This window comes from Bufo bufo, chromosome 11, assembly GCF_905171765.1.
Source record: "Bufo bufo chromosome 11, aBufBuf1.1, whole genome shotgun sequence".
Lineage (NCBI taxonomy): Eukaryota > Metazoa > Chordata > Amphibia > Anura > Bufonidae > Bufo > Bufo bufo.
Window position 1 is genome coordinate 712,791 of NC_053399.1, and position 23,082 is coordinate 735,872.

General features: G+C 46.2%; 2 protein-coding genes across 2 annotated transcripts in view; one reads left to right on the forward strand and one right to left on the reverse strand.

Annotated features, from left to right (window-relative positions):
* LOC120982092 (C-X-C chemokine receptor type 6-like) overlaps positions 1 to 23,082 on the forward strand; it is a 318,496-nt gene that overhangs the window by 17,893 nt on the left and 277,521 nt on the right. The gene's annotated exons all lie outside the window — the stretch shown is intronic.
* The window catches only part of LOC120982095 (lens fiber membrane intrinsic protein-like), a 32,540-nt gene that overhangs the window by 1,106 nt on the left and 8,352 nt on the right, over positions 1 to 23,082 (reverse strand). The window contains exons 2-3 of the mRNA XM_040412042.1: positions 19,887 to 20,096; positions 15,061 to 15,201 (exon numbers count right to left, since the gene is read on the reverse strand). Of these exons, the coding sequence (XP_040267976.1) occupies positions 15,061 to 15,201; positions 19,887 to 20,061 (316 nt within the window). The 5' untranslated portion in view covers positions 20,062 to 20,096. The remainder of the gene's footprint in view (positions 1 to 15,060; positions 15,202 to 19,886; positions 20,097 to 23,082) is intronic.

The window sequence follows — 23,082 nt, forward strand, 5'->3', positions numbered from 1 at the left end:
TATAGGGCAGTAGACTGAGGACTCTTATACCCCCTGGTACATATAGATCTATAGGACAGTAGACTGAGGACTCTTATACCCATGGTACATATAGATCTATAGGACAGTAGACTGAGGACTCTTATACCCCTGGTACATATAGATGTATAGGGCAGTAGACTGAGTAGTCTTATACCCCTGGTACATATAGATCTATAGGACAGTAGACTGAGGACTCCTATACGTCCTGGTACATATAGATCTACAGGGCAGTAGACTGAAGACTCCTATATGTCCTGGTACATATAGATGTATGGGGCAGTATACTGAGTACTCTTATACCCCCTGGTACATATAGATCTATAGGGCAGTAGACTGAGTAGTCTTATACCCCTGGTACATATAGATCTATAGGACAGTAGACTGAGGACTCCTATATGTCCTGGTACATATAGATGTATAGGACAGTAGACTGAGTACTCTTATACCCATGGTACATATAGATCTATAGGACAGTAGACTGAGGACTCTTATACCCATGGTACATATAGATGTATAGGGCAGTAGACTGAGGACTCTTATAACCCTGGTACATATAGATCGATAGGACAGTAGACTGAGTACTCTTATACCCCCTGGTACATATAGATGTATAGGACAGTAGACTGAGGACTCTTATACCCATGGTACATATAGATCTATAGGACAGTAGACTGATTACTCTTATACCCCTGGTACATATAGATCTATAGGACAGTAGACTGAGTACTCTTATACCCATGGTACATATAGATGTATAGGACAGTAGACTGAGGACTCTTATACCCCCTGGTACATATAGATGTATAGGACAGTAGACTGAGGACTCTTATACCCCTGGTACATATAGATCTATAGGACAGTAGACTGAGGACTCTTATACCCCTGGTACATATAGATGTATAGGGCAGTAGACTGAGGACTCTTATACCCCTTGGTACATATAGATGTATAGGACAGTAGACTGAAGACTCCTATATGTCCTGGTACATATAGATCTATAGGACAGTAGACTGAGGACTCCTATACGTCCTGGTACACATAGATCTATAGGACAGTAGCCTGAAGACTCCTATATGTCCTGGTACATATAGATGTATAGGGCAGTAGACTGAGGACTCTTATACCCCCTGGTACACATAGATCTATAGGACAGTAGACTGAAGACTCCTATATGTCCTGGTACATATAGATGTATAGGACAGTGGACTGAGTAGTCTTATACCCATGGTACATATAGATCTATAGGACAGTAGACTAAGGACTCTTATACCCCTGGTACATATAGATGTATCGGACAGTAGACTGAGTACTCTTATACCCCTGGTACATATAGATGTATAGGGCAGTAGACTGAGGACTCTTATACCCCTGGTACATATAGATGTATAGGGCAGTAGACTGAGGACTCTTATACCCCTGGTACATATAGATGTATAGGACAGTAGACTGAGGACTCTTATACCCCTGGTACATATAGATCTATAGGACAGTAGACTGAGGACTCTTATACCCCTGGTACATATAGATCTATAGGGCAGTAGACTGAAGACTCCTATATGTCCTGGTACATATAGATCTATAGGACAGTAGACTGAGGACTCCTATACGTCCTGGTACACATAGATCTATAGGGCAGTAGACTGAGTACTCTTATACCCCTGGTACATATAGATCTATAGGGCAGTAGACTGAAGACTCCTATATGTCCTGGTACATATAGATCTATAGGGCAGTAGACTGAGGACTCCTATATGTCCTGGTACATATAGATCTATAGGGCAGTAGACTGAAGACTCCTATATGTCCTGGTACATATAGATCTATAGGGCAGTAGACTGAAGACTCCTATATGTCCTGGTACATATAGATCTATAGGACAGTAGACTGAGGACTCCTATACGTCCTGGTACACATAGATCTATAGGGCAGTAGACTGAGTACTCTTATACCCCTGGTACATATAGATCTATAGGGCAGTAGACTGAAGACTCCTATATGTCCTGGTACATATAGATGTATAGGGCAGTAGACTGAGGACTCCTATATGTCCTGGTACATATAGATGTATCGGACAGTAGACTGAGTACTCTTATACCCCTGGTACATATAGATGTATAGGGCAGTAGACTGAGGACTCTTATACCCCTGGTACATATAGATGTATAGGACAGTAGACTGAGGACTCTTATACCCCTGGTACATATAGATGTATAGGACAGTAGACTGAGTAGTCTTATACCCCTGGTACATATAGATGTATAGGACAGTAGACTGAGTAGTCTTATACCCCTGGTACATATAGATGTATAGGACAGTAGACTGAGGACTCTTATACCCCTGGTACCTATAGATGTATAGGACGGTAGACTGAGGACTCTTATACCCCTGGTACCTATAGATGTATAGGACGGTAGACTGAGGACTCCTATACGTCCTGGTACATATAGATGTATAGGGCAGTAGACTGCGTACTCTTATACCCCTGGTACATATAGATGTATAGGGCAGTAGACTGCGTACTCTTATACCCCTGGTACATATAGATCTATAGGACAGTAGACTGAGGACTCTTATACCCCTGGTACATATAGATGTATAGGGCAGTAGACTGAAGACTCTTATACCCCTGGTACATATAGATGTATAGGGCAGTAGACTGAAGACTCTTATACCCCCTGGTACATATAGATGTATAGGGCAGTAGACTGAGGACTCTTATACCCCCTGGTACATATAGATGTATAGGGCAGTAGACTGAGGACTATTATACCCCTGGTACATATAGATGTATATGACAGTAGACTGAGTACTCTTATACCCCCTGGTACATATAGATGTATAGGACAGTAGACTGAGTAGTCTTATACCCCTGGTACATATAGATCTATAGGGCAGTAGACTGAGTACTCTTATACCCCTGGTACATATAGATGTATAGGGCAGTAGACTGAGTACTCTTATACCCCTGGTACATATAGATGTATAGGGCAGTAGACTGAGTACTCTTATACCCCTGGTACATATAGATGTATAGGACAGTAGACTGAGGACTCCTATACGTCCTGGTACATATAGATCTATAGTGCAGTAGACTGAGGACTCTTATACCCCTGGTACATATAGATGTATAGGGCAGTAGACTGAGTACTCTTATACCCCTGGTACATATAGATGTATAGGGCAGTAGACTGAGTACTCTTATACCCATGGTACATATAGATGTATAGGACAGTAGACTAAGGACTCTTATACCCCCTGGTACATATAGATCTATAGGACAGTAGACTGAAGACTCCTATATGTCCTGGTACATATAGATGTATAGGACAGTAGACTGAGTACTCTTATACCCATGGTACATATAGATCTATAGGGCAGTAGACTGAGTACTCTTATACCCCTGGTACATATAGATCTATAGGACAGTAGACTGAGGACTCTTATACCCATGGTACATATAGATGTATAGGACAGTAGACTGAGGACTCTTATACCCCCTGGTACATATAGATCTATAGGACAGTAGACTGAGGACTCTTATACCCCTGGTACATAGAGATGTATAGGGCAGTAGACTGAGGACTCTTATACCCCCTGGTACATATAGATCTATAGGACAGTAGACTGAGTACTCTTATACCCATGGTACATATAGATCTATAGGACAGTAGACTGAGTACTCTTATACCCATGGTACATATAGATCTATAGGACAGTAGACTGAGTAGTCTTATACCCATGGTACATATAGATCTATAGGACAGTAGACTGAGGACTCCTATACGTCCTGGTACATATAGATGTATAGGGCAGTAGACTGAGGACTCTTATACCCCCTAGTACATATAGATCTATAGGACAGTAGACTGAGGACTCTTATACCCCTGGTACATATAGATGTATAGGACAGTAGACTGTGTAGTCTTATACCCCCTGGTACATATAGATGTATAGGGCAGTAGACTGAGTACTCTTATACCCCTGGTACATATAGATGTATAGGGCAGTAGACTGAAGACTCTTATACCCCCTGGTACATATAGATGTATAGGGCAGTAGACTGAGGACTCTTATACCCCCTGGTACATATAGATGTATAGGGCAGTAGACTGAGGACTCTTATACCCCTGGTACATATAGATGTATAGGACAGTAGACTGAGTACTCTTATACCCCCTGGTACATATAGATGTATAGGACAGTAGACTGAGTAGTCTTATACCCCTGGTACATATAGATCTATAGGGCAGTAGACTGAGTACTCTTATACCCCTGGTACATATAGATGTATAGGGCAGTAGACTGAGTACTCTTATACCCATGGTACATATAGATGTATAGGACAGTAGACTAAGGACTCTTATACCCCCTGGTACATATAGATCTATAGGACAGTAGACTGAGGACTCCTATACGTCCTGGTACATATAGATGTATAGGGCAGTAGACTGAGGACTCTTATACCCCCTAGTACATATAGATCTATAGGACAGTAGACTGAGGACTCCTATCTGTCCTGGTACATATAGATCTATAGGACAGTAGACTGAGGACTCTTATACCCCTGGTACATATAGATGTATAGGACAGTAGACTGAGGACTCTTATACCCCCTGGTACATATAGATCTATAGGACAGTAGACTGAAGACTCCTATATGTCCTGGTACATATAGATGTATAGGGCAGTAGACTGAGTACTCTTATACCCCTGGTACATATAGATCTATAGGACAGTAGACTGAGTACTCTTATACCCATGGTACATATAGATATATAGGACAGTAGACTGAGTAGTCTTATACCCCTGGTACATATAGATCTATAGGACAGTAGACTGAGGACTCTTATACCCATGGTACATATAGATCTATAGGACAGTAGACTGAGTACTCTTATACCCATGGTACATATAGATCTATAGGACAGTAGACTGAGTAGTCTTATACCCATGGTACATATAGATCTATAGGACAGTAGACTGAGTACTCTTATACCCATGGTACATATAGATATATAGGACAGTAGACTGAGTAGTCTTATACCCCTGGTACATATAGATCTATAGGACAGTAGACTGAGTACTCTTATACCCATGGTACATATAGATCTATAGGACAGTAGACTGAGGACTCTTATACCCCTGGTACATATAGATGTATAGGGCAGTAGACTGAGGACTCTTATACCCCTGGTACACATAGATCTATAGGTCAGTAGACTGAAGACTCTTATACCCCTGGTACATATAGATGTATAGGGCAGTAGACTGAGTAGTCTTATATCCCTGGTACATATAGATCTATAGGGCAGTAGACTGAGTACTCTTATACCCCTGGTACATATAGATCTATAGGACAGTAGACTGAGTACTCTTATACCCATGGTACATATAGATGTATAGGACAGTAGACTGAGTAGTCTTATACCCCTGGTACATATAGATCTATAGGACAGTAGACTGAGGACTCCTATATGTCCTGGTACATATAGATGTATAGGACAGTAGACTGAGTACTCTTATACCCCCTGGTACATATAGATGTATAGGACAGTAGACTGAGTAGTCTTATACCCCTGGTACATATAGATGTATAGGGCAGTAGACTGAGTAGTCTTATACCCCTGGTACATATAGATCTATAGGACAGTAGACTGAGTAGTCTTATACCCTGGTACATATAGATGTATAGGACAGTAGACTGAGTACTCTTATACCCCCTGGTACATATAGATGTATAGGACAGTAGACTGAGTAGTCTTATACCCCTGGTACATATAGATGTATAGGGCAGTAGACTGAGTAGTCTTATACCCCTGGTACATATAGATCTATAGGACAGTAGACTGAGTACTCTTATACCCATGGTACATATAGATGTATAGGACAGTAGACTGAGGACTCTTATACCCCCTGGTACATATAGATGTATAGGGCAGTAGACTGAGGACTCTTATACCCCTGGTACATATAGATGTATAGGACAGTAGACTGAGGACTCTTATACCCATGGTACATATAGATCTATAGGACAGTAGACTGAGGACTCTTATACCCCTGGTACATATAGATGTATAGGACAGTAGACTGAGTAGTCTTATACCCCCTGGTACATATAGATGTATAGGGCAGTAGACTGAGGACTCTTATACCCCCTGGTACATATAGATCTATAGGGCAGTCGACTGAGTACTCTTATACCCCTGGTACATATAGATGTATAGGGCAGTAGACTGAAGACTCTTATACCCCTGGTACATATAGATGTATAGGGCAGTAGACTGAGGACTCTTATACCCCTGGTACATATAGATGTATAGGACAGTAGACTGAGTACTCTTATACCCCCTGGTACATATAGATGTATAGGGCAGTAGACTGAGGACTCTTATACCCCTGGTACATATAGATGTATAGGACAGTAGACTGAGTACTCTTATACCCCTGGTACATATAGATGTATAGGACAGTAGACTGAGTACTCTTATACCCATGGTACATATAGATCTATAGGGCAGTAGACTGAGGACTCTTATACCCATGGTACATATAGATGTATAGGACAGTAGACTGAGTACTCTTATACCCATGGTACATATAGATCTATAGGGCAGTAGACTGAGGACTCCTATACGTCCTGGTACATATAGATGTATAGGGCAGTAGACTGAGGACTCCTATCTGTCCTGGTACATATAGATGTATAGGGCAGTAGACTGAGGACTCTTATACCCCTGGTACATATAGATCTATAGGACAGTAGACTGAGGACTCTTATACCCCTGGTACATATAAATGTATAGGACAGTAGACTGTGTAGTCTTATACCTCTGGTACATATAGATGTATAGGGCAGTAGACTGAGTAGTCTTATACCCCCTGGTACATATAGATGTATAGGACAGTAGACTGAGGACTCTTATACCCCCTGGTACATATAGATGTATAGGACAGTAGACTGAGGACTCTTATACCCCTGGTACCTATAGATGTATAGGACGGTAGACTGAGGACTCCTATACGTCCTGGTACATATAGATGTATAGGGCAGTAGACTGCGTACTCTTATACCCCTGGTACATATAGATGTATAGGGCAGTAGACTGAGTACTCTTATACCCCTGGTACATATAGATCTATAGGACAGTAGACTGAGTACTCTTATACCCCTGGTACATATAGATGTATAGGGCAGTAGACTGAGTAGTCTTATACCCCTGGTACATATAGATGTATAGGACAGTAGACTGAGGACTCTTATACCCCTGGTACATATAGATGTATAAGGCAGTAGACTGAGGACTCTTATACCCATGGTACATATAGATGTATAGGGCAGTAGACTGAGTAGTCTTATACCCCTGGTACATATAGATCTATAGGACAGTAGACTGAGTAGTCTTATACCCCTGGTACATATAGATCTATAGGACAGTAGACTGAGGACTCCTATATGTCCTGGTACATATAGATGTATAGGGCAGTAGACTGAGGACTCTTATACCCATGGTACATATAGATGTATAGGACAGTAGACTGAGTAGTCTTATACCCATGGTACATATAGATGTATAGGGCAGTAGACTGAGTAGTCTTATACCCCTGGTACATATAGATGTATAGGGCAGTAGACTGAGTAGTCTTATACCCCCTGGTACATATAGATGTATAGGGCAGTAGAATGAAGACTCTTATACCCCTGGTACATATAGATCTATAGGACAGTAGACTGAGGACTCCTATACGTCCTGGTACATATAGATGTATAGGGCAGTAGACTGAGGACTCTTATACCCCTGGTACACATAGATGTATAGGACAGTAGACTGAGTAGTCTTATACCCCTGGTACATATAGATGTATAGGACAGTAGACTGAGGACTCTTATACCCCCTGGTACCTATAGATGTATAGGACGGTAGACTGAGGACTCCTATACGTCCTGGTACATATAGATGTATAGGGCAGTAGACTGAGGACTCTTATACCCATGGTACATATAGATGTATAGGACAGTAGACTAAGGACTCTTATACCCCTGGTACATATAGATGTATAGGACAGTAGACTGAGGACTCTTATACCCATGGTACATATAGATGTATAGGACAGTAGACTAAGGACTCTTATACCCCTGGTACATATAGATGTATAGGGCAGTAGACTGAGAACTCCTATACGTCCTGGTACATATAGATGTATAGGACGGTATGCTGGTCACTCTTATACCCCCTGGTACCTATAGATCTATAGGACAGTACACTGGTCACTCCTATACCCCCTGGTACCTATAGATGTATAGGACAGTCCGCTGGTCACTCTTATACCCCTGGTACCTATAGATGTATAGGGCGGTACACTGGTCACTCTTATACCCCCTGGTACCTATAGATGTATAGGACGGTATGCTGGTCACTCTTATACCCCCTGGTACCTATAGATGTATAGGACAGTACACTGGCCACCCCTATACCCCCTGGTACCTATAGATGTATAGGACGGTACACTGGTCACTCTTATACCCCCTGGTACCTATAGATGTATAGGACGGTATGCTGGTCACTCTTATACCCCCTGGTACTAATAGATCTATAGGACAGTAGACTGGTCACTCGTATACCCCCTGGTACCTATAGATGTATAGGACGGTACACTGGTCACTCTTATACCCCTGGTACCTATAGATGTACAGGACAGTACACTGGTCACTCTTATACCCCTGGTACATATAGATGTATAGGACAGTAGACTGAGTACTCTTATACCCCTGGTACATATAGATGTATAGGACGGTATGCTGGTCACTCTTATACCCCTGGTACATATAGATCTATAGGACAGTACACTGGTCACTCTTATACCCCTGGTACATATAGATGTATAGGACAGTACACTGGTCACTCTTATACCCCTGGTACATATAGATGTATAGGACAGTACACTGGTCACTCTTATACCCCCTGGTACCTATAGATGTATAGGACAGTACACTGGTCACTCTTATACCCCCTGGTACATATAGATGTATAGGACAGTACACTGGTCACTCTTATACCCCTGGTACATATAGATGTATAGGACAGTACACTGGTCACTCTTATACCCCCTGGTACATATAGATGTATAGGACAGTACACTGGTCACTCTTATACCCCCTGGTACCTATAGATGTATAGGACGGTATGCTGGTCACTCTTATACCCCCTGGTACCAATAGATCTATAGGACAGTAGACTGGTCACTCGTATACCCCCTGGTACCTATAGATGTATAGGACAGTACACTGGTCACTCTTATACCCCTGGTACATATAGATGTATAGGACAGTACACTGGTCACTCTTATACCCCTGGTACATATAGATGTATAGGACGGTACACTGGTCACTCTTATACCCCCTGGTACCTATAGATGTATAGGACAGTACTCTGGTCACTCTTATACCCCCTGGTACCTATAGATGTATAGGACGGTACACTGGTCACTCTTATACCCCCTGGTACCTATAGATGTATAGGACGGTATGCTGGTCACTCTTATACCCCCTGGTACCAATAGATCTATAGGACAGTAGACTGGTCACTCGTATACCCCCTGGTACCTATAGATGTATAGGACGGTACACTGGTCACTCTTATACCCCCTGGTACCTATAGATGTACAGGACAGTACACTGTTCACTCTTATACCCCCTGGTACCTATAGATGTACAGGACAGTACACTGGTCACTCTTATACCCCTGGTACATATAGATGTATAGGACAGTACACTGGTCACTCTTATACCCCCTGGTACCTATAGATGTATAGGACAGTACACTGGTCACTCTTATACCCCCTGGTACCTATAGATGTATAGGACAGTACACTGGTCACTCTTATACCCCCTGGTACCTATAGATGTACAGGACGGTACACTGGTCACTCTTATACCCCTGGTACATATAGATGTATAGGACAGTACACTGGTCACTCTTATACCCCCTGGTACCTATAGATGTATAGGACGGTACACTGGTCACTCTTATACCCCCTGGTACCTATAGATGTATAGGACGGTATGCTGGTCACTCTTATACCCCCTGGTACCAATAGATCTATAGGACAGTACACTGGTCACTCTTATACCCCCTGGTACCTATAGATGTACAGGACAGTAGACTGGTCACTCGTATACCCCCTGGTACCTATAGATGTATAGGACGGTACACTGGTCACTCTTATACCCCCTGGTACCTATAGATGTACAGGACAGTACACTGGTCACTCTTATACCCCCTGGTACATATAGATGTATAGGACAGTACACTGGTCACTCTTATACCCCCTGGTACATATAGATGTATAGGACAGTACACTGGTCACTCTTATACCCCCTGGTACCTATAGATGTATAGGACAGTACACTGGTCACTCTTATACCCCCTGGTACCTATAGATGTATAGGACAGTACACTGGTCACTCTTATACCCCCTGGTACATATAGATGTATAGGACAGTACACTGGTCACTCTTATACCCCCTGGTACCTATAGATGTATAGGACAGTACACTGGTCACTCTTATACCCCTGGTACATATAGATGTATAGGACAGTACACTGGTCACTCTTATACCCCCTGGTACCTATAGATGTATAGGACAGTACACTGGTCACTCTTATACCCCCTGGTACATATAGATGTATAGGACGGTAGACTGAGGACTCTTATACCCCCTGGTATCTATAGATGTATAGGACAGTACACTGGTCACTCTTATACCCCCTGGTACCTATAGATGTATAGGACAGTACACTGGTCACTCTTATACCCCCTGGTACCTATAGATGTACAGGACAGTACACTGGTCACTCTTATACCCCCTGGTACCTATAGATGTACAGGACAGTACACTGGTCACTCTTATACCCCCTGGTACCTATAGATGTACAGGACAGTACACTGGTCACTCTTATTCTTATTTGTACACTATTATATGGAGTAATGGCTGCTCTACAATCAGTGGGTGAAGCAGTGCTGTCCTCTGCTGGAGACATCTAGATGAGATCTACAGCAGTGTGTGAGCTTTCTGCACTGTGGTCTGGTGTACAGTATACGTCATCTATACGGTTACTCATGCTATAATCGTGTCAGCAGAATCCTGTCTCTGTAAATGTAGTCCCATAATTCCAGGGAGTAATGGCTGCTGTATGGTAAGTGGGTTAGCCAGTGTTGTCCTCTGCTGGAGATGAGGAGTATGGTCAGTGGGTTAGCCAGTGTTGTCCTCTGCTGGAGATGAGGAGTATGGTCAGTGGGTTAGCCAGTGTTGTCCTCTGCTGGAGATGAGGAGTATGGTCAGTGGGTTAGCCAGTGTTGCCCTCTGCTGGAGATGAGGAGTATGGTCCGTGTGTTAGCCAGTGTTGCCCTCTGCTGGAGATGAGGAGTATGGTCAGTGTGTTAGCCAGTGTTGTCCTCTGCTGGAGATGAGAAGTATGGTCAGGGGGTTAGCCAGTGTTGTCCTCTGCTGGAGATGAGGAGTATGGTCAGGGGGTTAGCCAGTGTTGTCCTCTGCTGGAGATGAGGAGTATGGTCAGTGTGTTAGCCAGTGTTGTCCTCTGCTGGAGATGAGAAGTATGGTCAGTGGGTTAGCCAGTGTTGTTCTCTGCTGGAGATGAGGAGTATGGTCAGTGGGTTAGCCAGTGTTGTCCTCTGCTGGAGATGAGGAGTATGGTCAGTGGGTTAGCCAGTGTTGCCCTCTGCTGGAGATGAGGAGTATTGTCAGTGGGTTATTCAGTGTTGTCCTCTGCTGGAGATGAGGAGTATGGTCAGTGGGTTAGCCAGTGTTGTCCTCTGCTGGAGATGAGGAGTATGGTCAGTGGGTTAGCCAGTGTTGTCCTCTGCTGGAGATGAGGAGTATGGTCAGTGGGTTAGCCAGTGTTGTCCTCTGCTGGAGATGAGGAGTATGGTCAGTGTGTTAGCCAGTGTTGTCCTCTGCTGGAGATGAGGAGTATGGTCAGTGGGTTAGCCAGTGTTGTCCTCTGCTGGAGATGAGGAGTATGGTCAGTGGGTTAGCCAGTGTTGCCCTCTGCTGGAGATGAGGAGTATGGTCAGTGGGTTAGCCAGTGTTGCCCTCTGCTGGAGATGAGGAGTATGGTCAGTGGGTTAGCCAGTATTGCCCTCTGCTGGAGATGAGGAGTATTGTCAGTGGGTTATTCAGTGTTGTCCTCTGCTGGAGATGAGGAGTATGGTCAGTGGGTTAGCCAGTGTTGTCCTCTGCTGGAGATGAGGAGTATGGTCAGTGGGTTAGCCAGTGTTGTCCTCTGCTGGAGATGAGGAGTATGGTCAGTGGGTTAGCCAGTGTTGTCCTCTGCTGGAGATGAGGAGTATGGTCAGTGGGTTAGCCAGTGTTGCCCTCTGCTGGAGATGAGGAGTATGGTCAGTGGGTTAGCCAGTGTTGTCCTCTGCTGGAGATGAGGAGTATGGTCAGTGGGTTAGCCAGTGTTGTCCTCTGCTGGAGATGAGGAGTATGGTCAGTGGGTTAGCCAGTGTTGCCCTCTGCTGGAGATGAGGAGTATGGTCAGTGGGTTAGCCAGTGTTGTCCTCTGCTGGAGATGAGGAGTATGGTCAGTGGGTTAGCCAGTGTTGTCCTCTGCTGGAGATGAGGAGTATGGTCAGTGGGTTATCCAGTGTTGTCCTCTGCTGGAGATGAGGAGTATGGTCAGTGTGTTAGCCAGTGTTGTCCTCTGCTGGAGATGAGGAGTATGGTCAGTGTGTTAGCCAGTGTTGTCCTCTGCTGAAGATGAGGAGTATGGTCAGTGGGTTAGCCAGTGTTGTCCTCTGCTGGAGATGAGGAGTATTGTCAGTGGGTTATTCAGTGTTGTCCTCTGCTGGAGATGAGGAGTATGGTCAGTGGGTTAGCCAGTGTTGTCCTCTGCTGGAGATGAGGAGTATAGTCAGTGGGTTATCCAGTGTTGTCCTCTGCTGGAGATGAGGAGTATGGTCAGTGGGTTAGCCAGTGTTGTCCTCTGCTGGAGATGAGGAGTATGGTCAGTGGGTTATCCAGTGTTGTCCTCTGCTGGAGATGAGGAGTATGGTCAGTGGGTTAGCCAGTGTTGTCCTCTGCTGGAGATGAGGAGTATGGTCAGTGGGTTAGCCAGTGTTGCCCTCTGCTGGAGATGAGGAGTATGGTCAGTGGGTTAGCCAGTGTTGCCCTCTGCTGGAGATGAGGAGTATGGTCAGTGGGTTAGCCAGTGTTGCCCTCTGCTGGAGATGAGGAGTATGGTCAGTGGGTTAGCCAGTATTGCCCTCTGCTGGAGATGAGGAGTATGGTCAGTGGGTTAGCCAGTGTTGCCCTCTGCTGGAGATGAGGAGTATGGTCAGTGGGTTAGCCAGTGTTGTCCTCTGCTGGAGATGAGGAGTATAGTCAGTGGGTTATCCAGTGTTGTCCTCTGCTGGAGATGAGGAGTATGGTCAGTGTGTTAGCCAGTGTTGTCCTCTGCTGGAGATGAGGAGTATGGTCAGTGGGTTAGGCTACTTTCACACTAGCGTTGTTTTAATCCGGCGTTCAATTCCGACACCGGAACTGCCCGCCGGATCCGGAAAAACGTGTGAAAACGGATTACATTTGAATCCTGATCAGGATTTTGATCACAATGAAAAAATGCATTGGAAAAAACGGATCCGCCATTTAGGGACTTTAACTTTTTTTTCACATTTTTCGGGTTTAACATGCAAAAGCCGGATCCGTTTTGACTGAACACACAGTGCCAGATCCGGCGTTAATGCAAGTCAATGGGAAAAAGGCCTGATCCGGCGTTCAGTCAAAGTGTTCAGGCTTTTTGGCCGGAGGTAAAAATACTGCATGCTACGTTTTTCTGAAAAGCCTGATCAGTCAAAAAGACTGAACTGAAGACATCCTGATGCATCCTGAAGGACTGACTCTCCATTCAGAATGCATGGGGATAAAACTGATCAGTTCTTTTCCGGATTTGAGTCCCTAGGACGGAACTCAGCGCCGGAAAAGAAAAACGCTAGTGTGAAAGTACCCTTAGCCAGTGTTGTCCTCTGCTGGAGATGAGGAGTATTGTCAGTGGGTTAGCCAGTGTTGTCCTCTGCTGGAGATGAGGAGTATTGTCAGTGGGTTATTCAGTGTTGTCCTCTGCTGGAGATGAGGAGTATGGTCAGTGGGTTATTCAGTGTTGTCCTCTGCTGGAGATGAGGAGTATGGTCAGTGGGTTAGCCAGTGTTGTCCTCTGCTGGAGATGAGGAGTATGGTCAGTGGGTTAGCCAGTGTTGTCCTCTGCTGGAGATGAGGAGTATGGTCAGTGGGTTAGCCAGTGTTGTCCTCTGCTGGAGATGAGGAGTATGGTCAGTGGGTTAGCCAGTGTTGCCCTCTGCTGGAGATGAGGAGTATGGTCAGTGGGTTAGCCAGTGTTGTCCTCTGCTGGAGATGAGGAGTATGGTCAGTGGGTTAGCCAGTGTTGTCCTCTGCTGGAGATGAGGAGTATGGTCAGTGGGTTATCCAGTGTTGTCCTCTGCTGGAGATGAGGAGTATGGTCAGTGTGTTAGCCAGTGTTGTCCTCTGCTGGAGATGAGGAGTATGGTCAGTGTGTTAGCCAGTGTTGTCCTCTGCTGAAGATGAGGAGTATGGTCAGTGGGTTAGCCAGTGTTGTCCTCTGCTGGAGATGAGGAGTATGGTCAGTGGGTTAGCCAGTGTTGTCCTCTGCTGGAGATGAGGAGTATGGTCAGTGGGTTAGCCAGTGTTGTCCTCTGCTGGAGATGAGGAGTATGGTCAGTGGGTTAGCCAGTGTTGCCCTCTGCTGGAGATGAGGAGTATGGTCAGTGGGTTAGCCAGTGTTGTCCTCTGCTGGAGATGAGGACTGTACAGTCGTTGTCAGAGGAGCTGCAGCCTCCCAGTGCCAGAGAAGTAGACAGACACAGCAGTTGTCAGATGCAGGGACATGAAATGCTAGGAGTAGAGGGAGCAGTGTGAACCTGTGCCCCGTAGTAAAGGTGAGGAATATCCGACCAGTCAAGTCCGAAAAACATGAAACTTACCTGCGACTAGTAGTGTAAACCCTGCCGAGCGAGTTCGAGCTGATTTGGCTCCGCTAGAAAAGGCTGTGAGGCCCAAAATAATGCCGGCAAAGGAAGAGAGGATGGAAAGCAGCATAAAGGCTCGAGTGGCGTCCCAGAAAGCTGAAACAAGACATAAGAGAGATGAGTGTGTGCCTTGAGGTCCTCAGGAACCCATGAGTGAGGCCACAAATCCACCAGGCAGGGGCGTAACAACCAGCTGTGTGCTTAGAGGTCCTCAGGAACCCCCAGCCCATGACTGAGGCCACAGCTCCACCAGGCAGTGGCGTAACAGAGTAAAGTATGTGCTTACATGTCCTCAGGAACCCATGACTGAGGCCACAAATACACCAGACAGGGGCATACCAACCAGCTAAGTGTGTCCTAGATGTCCTCGGGAACCCCCCAGCCCATGACTGATCCCACAGCTCCACCAGGCAGTGGCGTAACAGAGTGGAGTGGGTTCCTAGAGGTCCTCAGGAACCCCCGGCCCATGAGTGAGTCCATAGCCCAACCAGGCAGGGGCATACTAACCAGCTAAGTGTATCCTAGAAGTCCTCTGGAAACCCCAGCCCATGACTGAGTCCACAGCTCCACCAGGCAGGGGCTCACGGGCTTCTCATGTCCCTCAGCTGCAGCCCTGAATAGCACCCATCGGTGTAGAAGTAGCAGACGGTGACTACAGTGCAACTACGTCTTCTCTGACCGGGGTCTTCTGCCCCAAATAGAGTTGAGGAGGGTACTCCTGGGCTGCCGCTACTATGTGTGACCTAAGTGTCTAGTACTACCCTGGGAATAATCCCGGGGGCCGCTGCTGGGTTCCGGTTGAGAGCCTTGCCTGGACTCAACAAATGTAGTCTTACAGAAAATGTTGGATTAAATGGATCCCGCGCTGTAAGAGACACTTCCCTTGGATACTATAATAGATACATCCAAATATAACAACCTTGTTTATGGTAATGTATATATGCAGCGTTCTCACCTGTAGTAGTATGCTGCCAGTTGCCTCAAAGTTCCCGGTGATTCTTGTTAGTAGAATGCGTGTAAACTCCTAAGCATCCTACTACAGGTGAGAACGCTGCATATATAGATCACATTTTTCACTGGACGCATTTGTAACGCATCCAGATCTAATCCGGACACACTCATCTGCAAGGGGCCTAACAGTAGTCCTGACCCTCACCCATTACCCCTACCACTCCATACCGCCATATCTTCTAATGTTACTAACCCTTCATGCTGCAATAATACAGTGACCATCAGCCTCTACACAATACACAAGACTCAAGACCAGACACTGACCGAGAGGGCCACCTGCTGGACAAAGAACCTAGCAACCTCCTCTAAAACAGCAGCTACACCCAGATCAGTAATAATACAGTGACCGTCAGCCTCTATACAATACACAAGACTCCAGACCAGACACTGACCGAGAGGGCCACCTGCTGGACAAAGAACCTAGCAACCTCCTCTAAAACAGCAGCTACACCCAGATCAGTAATAATACAGTGACCGTCAGCCTCTATACAATACACAAGACTCCAGACCAGACACTGACCGAGAGGGCCACCTGCTGGACAAAGAACACAGCAACAGCTACACCCAGGTCAGTAATAATACAGTGACCATCAGCCTCTATACAATACACAAGACTCCAGACCAGACACTGACCGAGAGGGCCACCTGCTGGACAAAGAACACAGCAACAGCTACACCCAGGTCAGTAATAATACAGTGACCGTCAGCCTCTATACAATACACAAGACTCCAGACCAGACACTGACCGAGAGGGCCACCTGCTGGACAAAGAACCTAGCAACCTCCTCTAAAACAGCAGCTACACCCAGATCAGTAATAATACAGTGACCGTCAGCCTCTATACAATACACAAGACTCCAGACCAGACACTGACCGAGAGGGCCACCTGCTGGACAAAGAACACAGCAACAGCTACACCCAGGTCAGTAATAATACAGTGACCATCAGCCTCTATACAATACACAAGACTCCAGACCAGACACTGACCGAGAGGGCCACCTGCTGGACAAAGAACCCAGCAACCTCCTCTACAACAGCAGCTACACCCAGGTCAGTAATAATACAGTGACCGTCAGCCTCTACACAAGACTCCAGACCAGACACTGACCGAGAGGGCCACCTGCTGGACAAAGAACACAGCAACCTCCTCTACAACAGCAGCTACACCCAGGTCAGTAATAATACAGTGACCATCAGCCTCTACACAATACACAAGACTCCAGACCAGACACTGACTGAGAGGGCCACCTGCTGGACAAAGAACACAGCAACAGCTACACCCAGGTCAGTAATAATACAGTGACCGTCAGCCTCTATACAATACACAAGACTCCAGACCAGACACTGACCGAGAGGGCCACCTGCTGGACAAAGAACCCAGCAACCTCCTCTACAACAGCAGCTACACCCAGGTCAGTAATAATACAGTGACCGTCAGCCTCTACACAAGACTCCAGACCAGACACTGACCGAGAGGGCCACCTGCTGGACAAAGAACACAGCAACCTCCTCTACAGCAGCAGCTACACCCAGATCAGTAATAATACAGTGACCATCAGCCTCTATACAATACACAAGACTCCAGACCAGACACTGACTGAGAAGGCCACCTGCTGGACAAAGAGCCCAGCAACAGCTACACCCAGGTCAGTAATAATACAGTGACCGTCAGTCTCTACATAAGACTCCAGACCAGACACTGACCAAGAGGACCACCTGCTGAACAAAGAGAACAGCAACCTCCTCTACAACAGCAGCTACACCCAGATCAGTAATAATACAGTGACCATCAGCCTCTACACAATACACAAGACTCCAGACCAGACACTGACTGAGAGGGCCACCTGCTGGACAAAGAGCCCAGCAACAGCTACACCCAGGTCAGTAATAATACAGTGACCATCAGCCTCTACACAATACACAAGACTCCAGACCAGACACTGACCGAGAGGGCCACCTGCTGGACCAAGAACACAGCAACAGCTACACCCAGGTCAGTAATAATACAGTGACCGTCAGTCTCTACATAAGACTCCAGACCAGACACTGACCAAGAGGGCCACCTGCTGGACAAAGAACACAGCAACAGCTACACCCAGGTCAGTAATAATACAGTGACCATCAGCCTCTACACAATACACAAGACTCCAGACCAGACACTGACTGAGAGGGCCACCTGCTGGACAAAGAACACAGCAACAGCTACACCCAGGTCAGTAATAATACAGTGACCATCAGCCTCTACACAATACACAAGACTCCAGACCAGACACTGACCAAGGGGGCCATCTGCTGGACAAAGAGCCCAGCAACCTCCTCTACAACAGCAGCTACACCCAGGTCAGTAATAATACAGTGACCGTCAGCCTCTACACAATACACAAGACTCCAGACCAGACACTGACTGAGAGGGCCACCTGCTGGACAAAGAACACAGCAACAGCTACACCCAGGTCAGTAATAATACAGTGACCATCAGCCTCTACACAATACACAAGACTCCAGACCAGACACTGACTGAGAAGGCCACCTGCTGGACAAAGAACACAGCAACCTCCTCTACAGCAACAGCTACACCCAGGTCAGTAATAATACAGTGACCATCAGCCTCTACACAATACACAAGACTCCAGACCAGACACTGACTGAGAGGGCCACCTGCTGGACAAAGAACACAGCAACAGCTACACCCAGGTCAGTAATAATACAGTGACCGTCAGCCTCTATACAATACACAAGACTCCAGACCAGACACTGACCAAGGGGGCCATCTGCTGGTCAATAGTAATAAACTGACCATCAGACTCTACACAAGACTCCAGATCAGACACTGACCGAGAAGACCACCTGCTGGACAAAGAACACAGCAACCTCCTCTACAACTGAAGCTATTAGTGACCATTAGCCCCCCAAAAAGTGTACACACAAGTGTTTTTTCCCACAGGGAGGTATACACAGGTGCAGTCATACATAAGAACCGCTATCCCATTGCTGCGAGTAAAACTGTGGATGCAGGCCTCCAGTAGTATCCCACCACCACGTTTCACTAACTTCTTTGTCGGAAGTGATAACAATTGTCTGTTGGGGCCCTCAGAGAACCTGAGGCTCCAGATCGTCGTGGGAGTGTGTATGCCACAGTCTTCTGACTGGTTTTGGCACTGGTGCCTCCATTTTGTCTGAACTGAATTCTGCATCTCCAGTTCCTGCACAGTTGTCCCTTTTAACCCCTCGGGGACATGGTGTAGTCCTAAAATGTCCAGTTTGGGGGATGAAGGAGAGAGTCTTCGCAGCAGGTTTTACAGCTGATGCTTTGCTGCAATGGGGAGGACTGGGGAGAACTCTGATTCTACACCTTTATCCCAGTAGATGATGTGATCAGTAGTAGCTGCAGAATGTAAAAAGTCATGAGGTGGGGGTCCTCTGTCACCCCTTCCTCACCTTGCGGTCCCAGTCACTTTCCATGATACCTGAGGCCTAAACAAGTTTATGAACATGATGGAAAAATGATAAAAGAATAACTCTTCCCTTATAAAATGCTTTATTAGAGAGTGAAATAAAAAGAGCAGAAAAGCATGAGGAGGAACTCCACCGAGGAGGACAAATCTGGTCATAGATAGCAGGTGGTAAATCCTAGAGCACCTCCTGAAACTACAACTCCCAGAATCCTCCTTTCATTTTAATGTCGTGTGCTTGTAGTGTGAGTGCTCACTCTTACACCATTAACCCCATCATCCCTGTGCCCACATCCCAGAGGGTGAATGCGCTCTTACCGACAGTGATGGTGTGGGCATGACACTTCCCTGCCACGCAGAACCTCCACAGCCCCTGATTACTCAGGTTCCCTGAGTAGCGATATTGCATCCAGAAGTCGGTCGCTGTGGCCACGATGAGCAGGACTAAACCAGAGACTGCGCAGAGCAGACCGCCACCCATGAGGGTGTACATTTCGGGAAGATGGGGGGGATGTCTGGACGACCCTCCTTCATGAGATAAGAGGGTACCGGTTACAGCTCTTGTCACCCATCAAGGTATGCAACACACCTGCTAAATAATGGGGGGAAAGTGCCAAACAAAATAGTCCACGAATGGGGAGGACACACGTTGCACCATTGTATTAGAACTGTGTGATGCAAGTACATAGTGACCCCAAAATTATCCCATAATCACCCTGTACTGATTGAATACTATCCCCATAATGACCCTGTACTGATTGAATACTATCCCCATAATGACCCTGTACTGACTATATGCTATTCCCATAATGACCACGTACTGACTATATTCTATCCCCATAATGACCTAGTACTGACTGTATGCTATCCCCATAATGACCCCGTAATGACTGTATGCTATCCCCATAATGACCCTGTACTGATTGAATACTATCCCCGATAATGACCCTGTACTGACTATATGCTATCCCCATAATGACCACGTACTGACTATATTCTATCCCCTTAATGACCTAGTACTGACTGTATGCTATCCCCATAATGACCCCATAATGACTGTATGCTATCCCCATAATGACTGTATGCTATCCCCATAATGACCCCATACTGACTGTATACTATCCCCATAATGACCCCATACTGACTGTATGCTATCCCCATAATCACCATCATTTATTTTTATATATATATATATATATATATATACATATATATATATATACATACATAATGTGGGCAGCACGGGGGCTCAGTGGTTAGCGGTGGTGGACAACACGGTGGGCTCAGTAGTTAGCGGTGGTGGGCAACATGGTGGCTCATTGGTTAGCACTTGTGGCACTGGGGCTCTAGGTTCGAATCCGACCAAAGACAACATCTGTATGGCGTTTGTATGTTTTCCCCATGTTTTTGTGGGTTTTCTCAGGGTTTTCCAGTTTCCTCCCACAGTCCAAAGACATACTGATAGGGAACTGAGATATGGAGAGCAGGAGGACACATGGCTAATATCAGGAGATATGGAAAGCGGGAGGATACATGGCTAATATCAGGAGATATGGAGAGCGGGAGGACATATGGCTAACACCAGGACATATGGAGAGTGGGAGGACATATGGCTAACACCAGGACATATGGAGAGCGGGAGGACATATTGCTAATATCAGGAGATATGGAGAGCGGGAGGACATATGGCTAACACCAGGACATATGGAGAGTGGGAGGACATATGGCTAACACCAGGACATATGGAGAGCGGGAGGACATATTGCTAATATCAGTAAATATGGAGATCAGGAGGACATATGGCTAACACCAGGACATATGGAGAGTGGGAGGACATATGGCTAACACCAGGAGATATGGAGAGCGGGAGGACATATGGCTAACACCAGGACATATGGAGAATGGGAGGACATATGGCTAACACCAGGACATATGGAGAGTGGGAGGACATATGGCTAATATCAGGAGATATGGAGAGCGGGAGGACATATGGCTAATATCAGGAGATATGGAGAGCAGGAGGACATATGGAGAGCGGGAGGACACATGGCTAATATCAGGAGATATGGAGAGCGGGAGGACATATAGCTAATATCAGGAGATATGGAGAGCAGGAGGACATATGGCTAACACCAGGACATATGGAGAGCGGGAGGACATATGGCTAACACCAGGACATATGGAGAGCGGGAGGACATATGGCTAACACCAGGACATATGGAGAGCGGCAGGACATATAGCTAATATCAGGAGATATGGAGAGCAGGAGGACATATGGCTAACACCAGGACATATGGAGAGCGGGAGGACATATGGCTAACACCAGGACATATGGAGAGCGGGAGGACATATGGCTAACACCAAGACATATGGAGAGCGGGAGGACATATTGCTAATATCAGGAGATATGGAGAGCGGGAGGACATATGGCTAACACCAGGACATATGGAGAGCGGGAGGACATATAGCTAATATCAGGAGATATGGAGAGCGGGAGGACATATGGCTAATATCAGGAGACATGGAGAGCGGGAGGACATATGGCTAATATCAGGAGATATGGAGAGCGGGAGGACACATGGCTAATATCAGGAGATATGGAGAGCGGGAGGACATATTGCTAATATCAGGAGATATGGAGAGCGGGAGGACATATGGCTAACACCAGGACATATGGAGAGCGGGAGGACATATGGCTAACACCAGGACATATGGAGAGCGGGAGGACACATGGCTAATGTCAGGAGATATGGAGAGTGGGAGGACACATGGCTAATATCAGGAGATATGGAGAGCGGGAGGACATATGGCTAACACCAGGACATATGGAGAGCGGGAGGACACATGGCTAATGTCAGGAGATATGGAGAGCGGGAGGACATATGGCTGATATCAGGAGATATGGAGAGCGGGAGGACATATTGCTAATATCAGGAGATATGGAGAGCGGGAGGATACATGGCTAATATCAGGAGATATGGAGAGCGGGAGGACATATGGCTAACACCAGGACATATGGAGAGCGGGAGGACATATGGCTAACACCAGGACATATGGAGAGCGGGAGGACATATGGCTAATATCAGGAGATATGGAGAGCGGGAGGACACATGGCTAATATCAGGAGATATGGAGAGCGGGAGGACACATGGCTAATATCAGGAGATATGGAGAGCGGGAGGACATATGGCTAACACCAGGACATATGGAGAGCGGGAGGACATATGGCTAACACCAGGACATATGGAGAGCGGGAGGACACATGGCTAATGTCAGGAGATATGGAGAGCGGGAGGACACATGGCTAATATCAGGAGATATGGAGAGCGGGAGGACATATGGCTAACACCAGGACATATGGAGAGCGGGAGGACACATGGCTAATGTCAGGAGATATGGAGAGCGGGAGGACATACGGCTGATATCAGGAGATATGGAGAGCGGGAGGACACATGGCTAATGTCAGGAGATATGGAGAGCGGGAGGACATATTGCTAATATCAGGAGATATGGA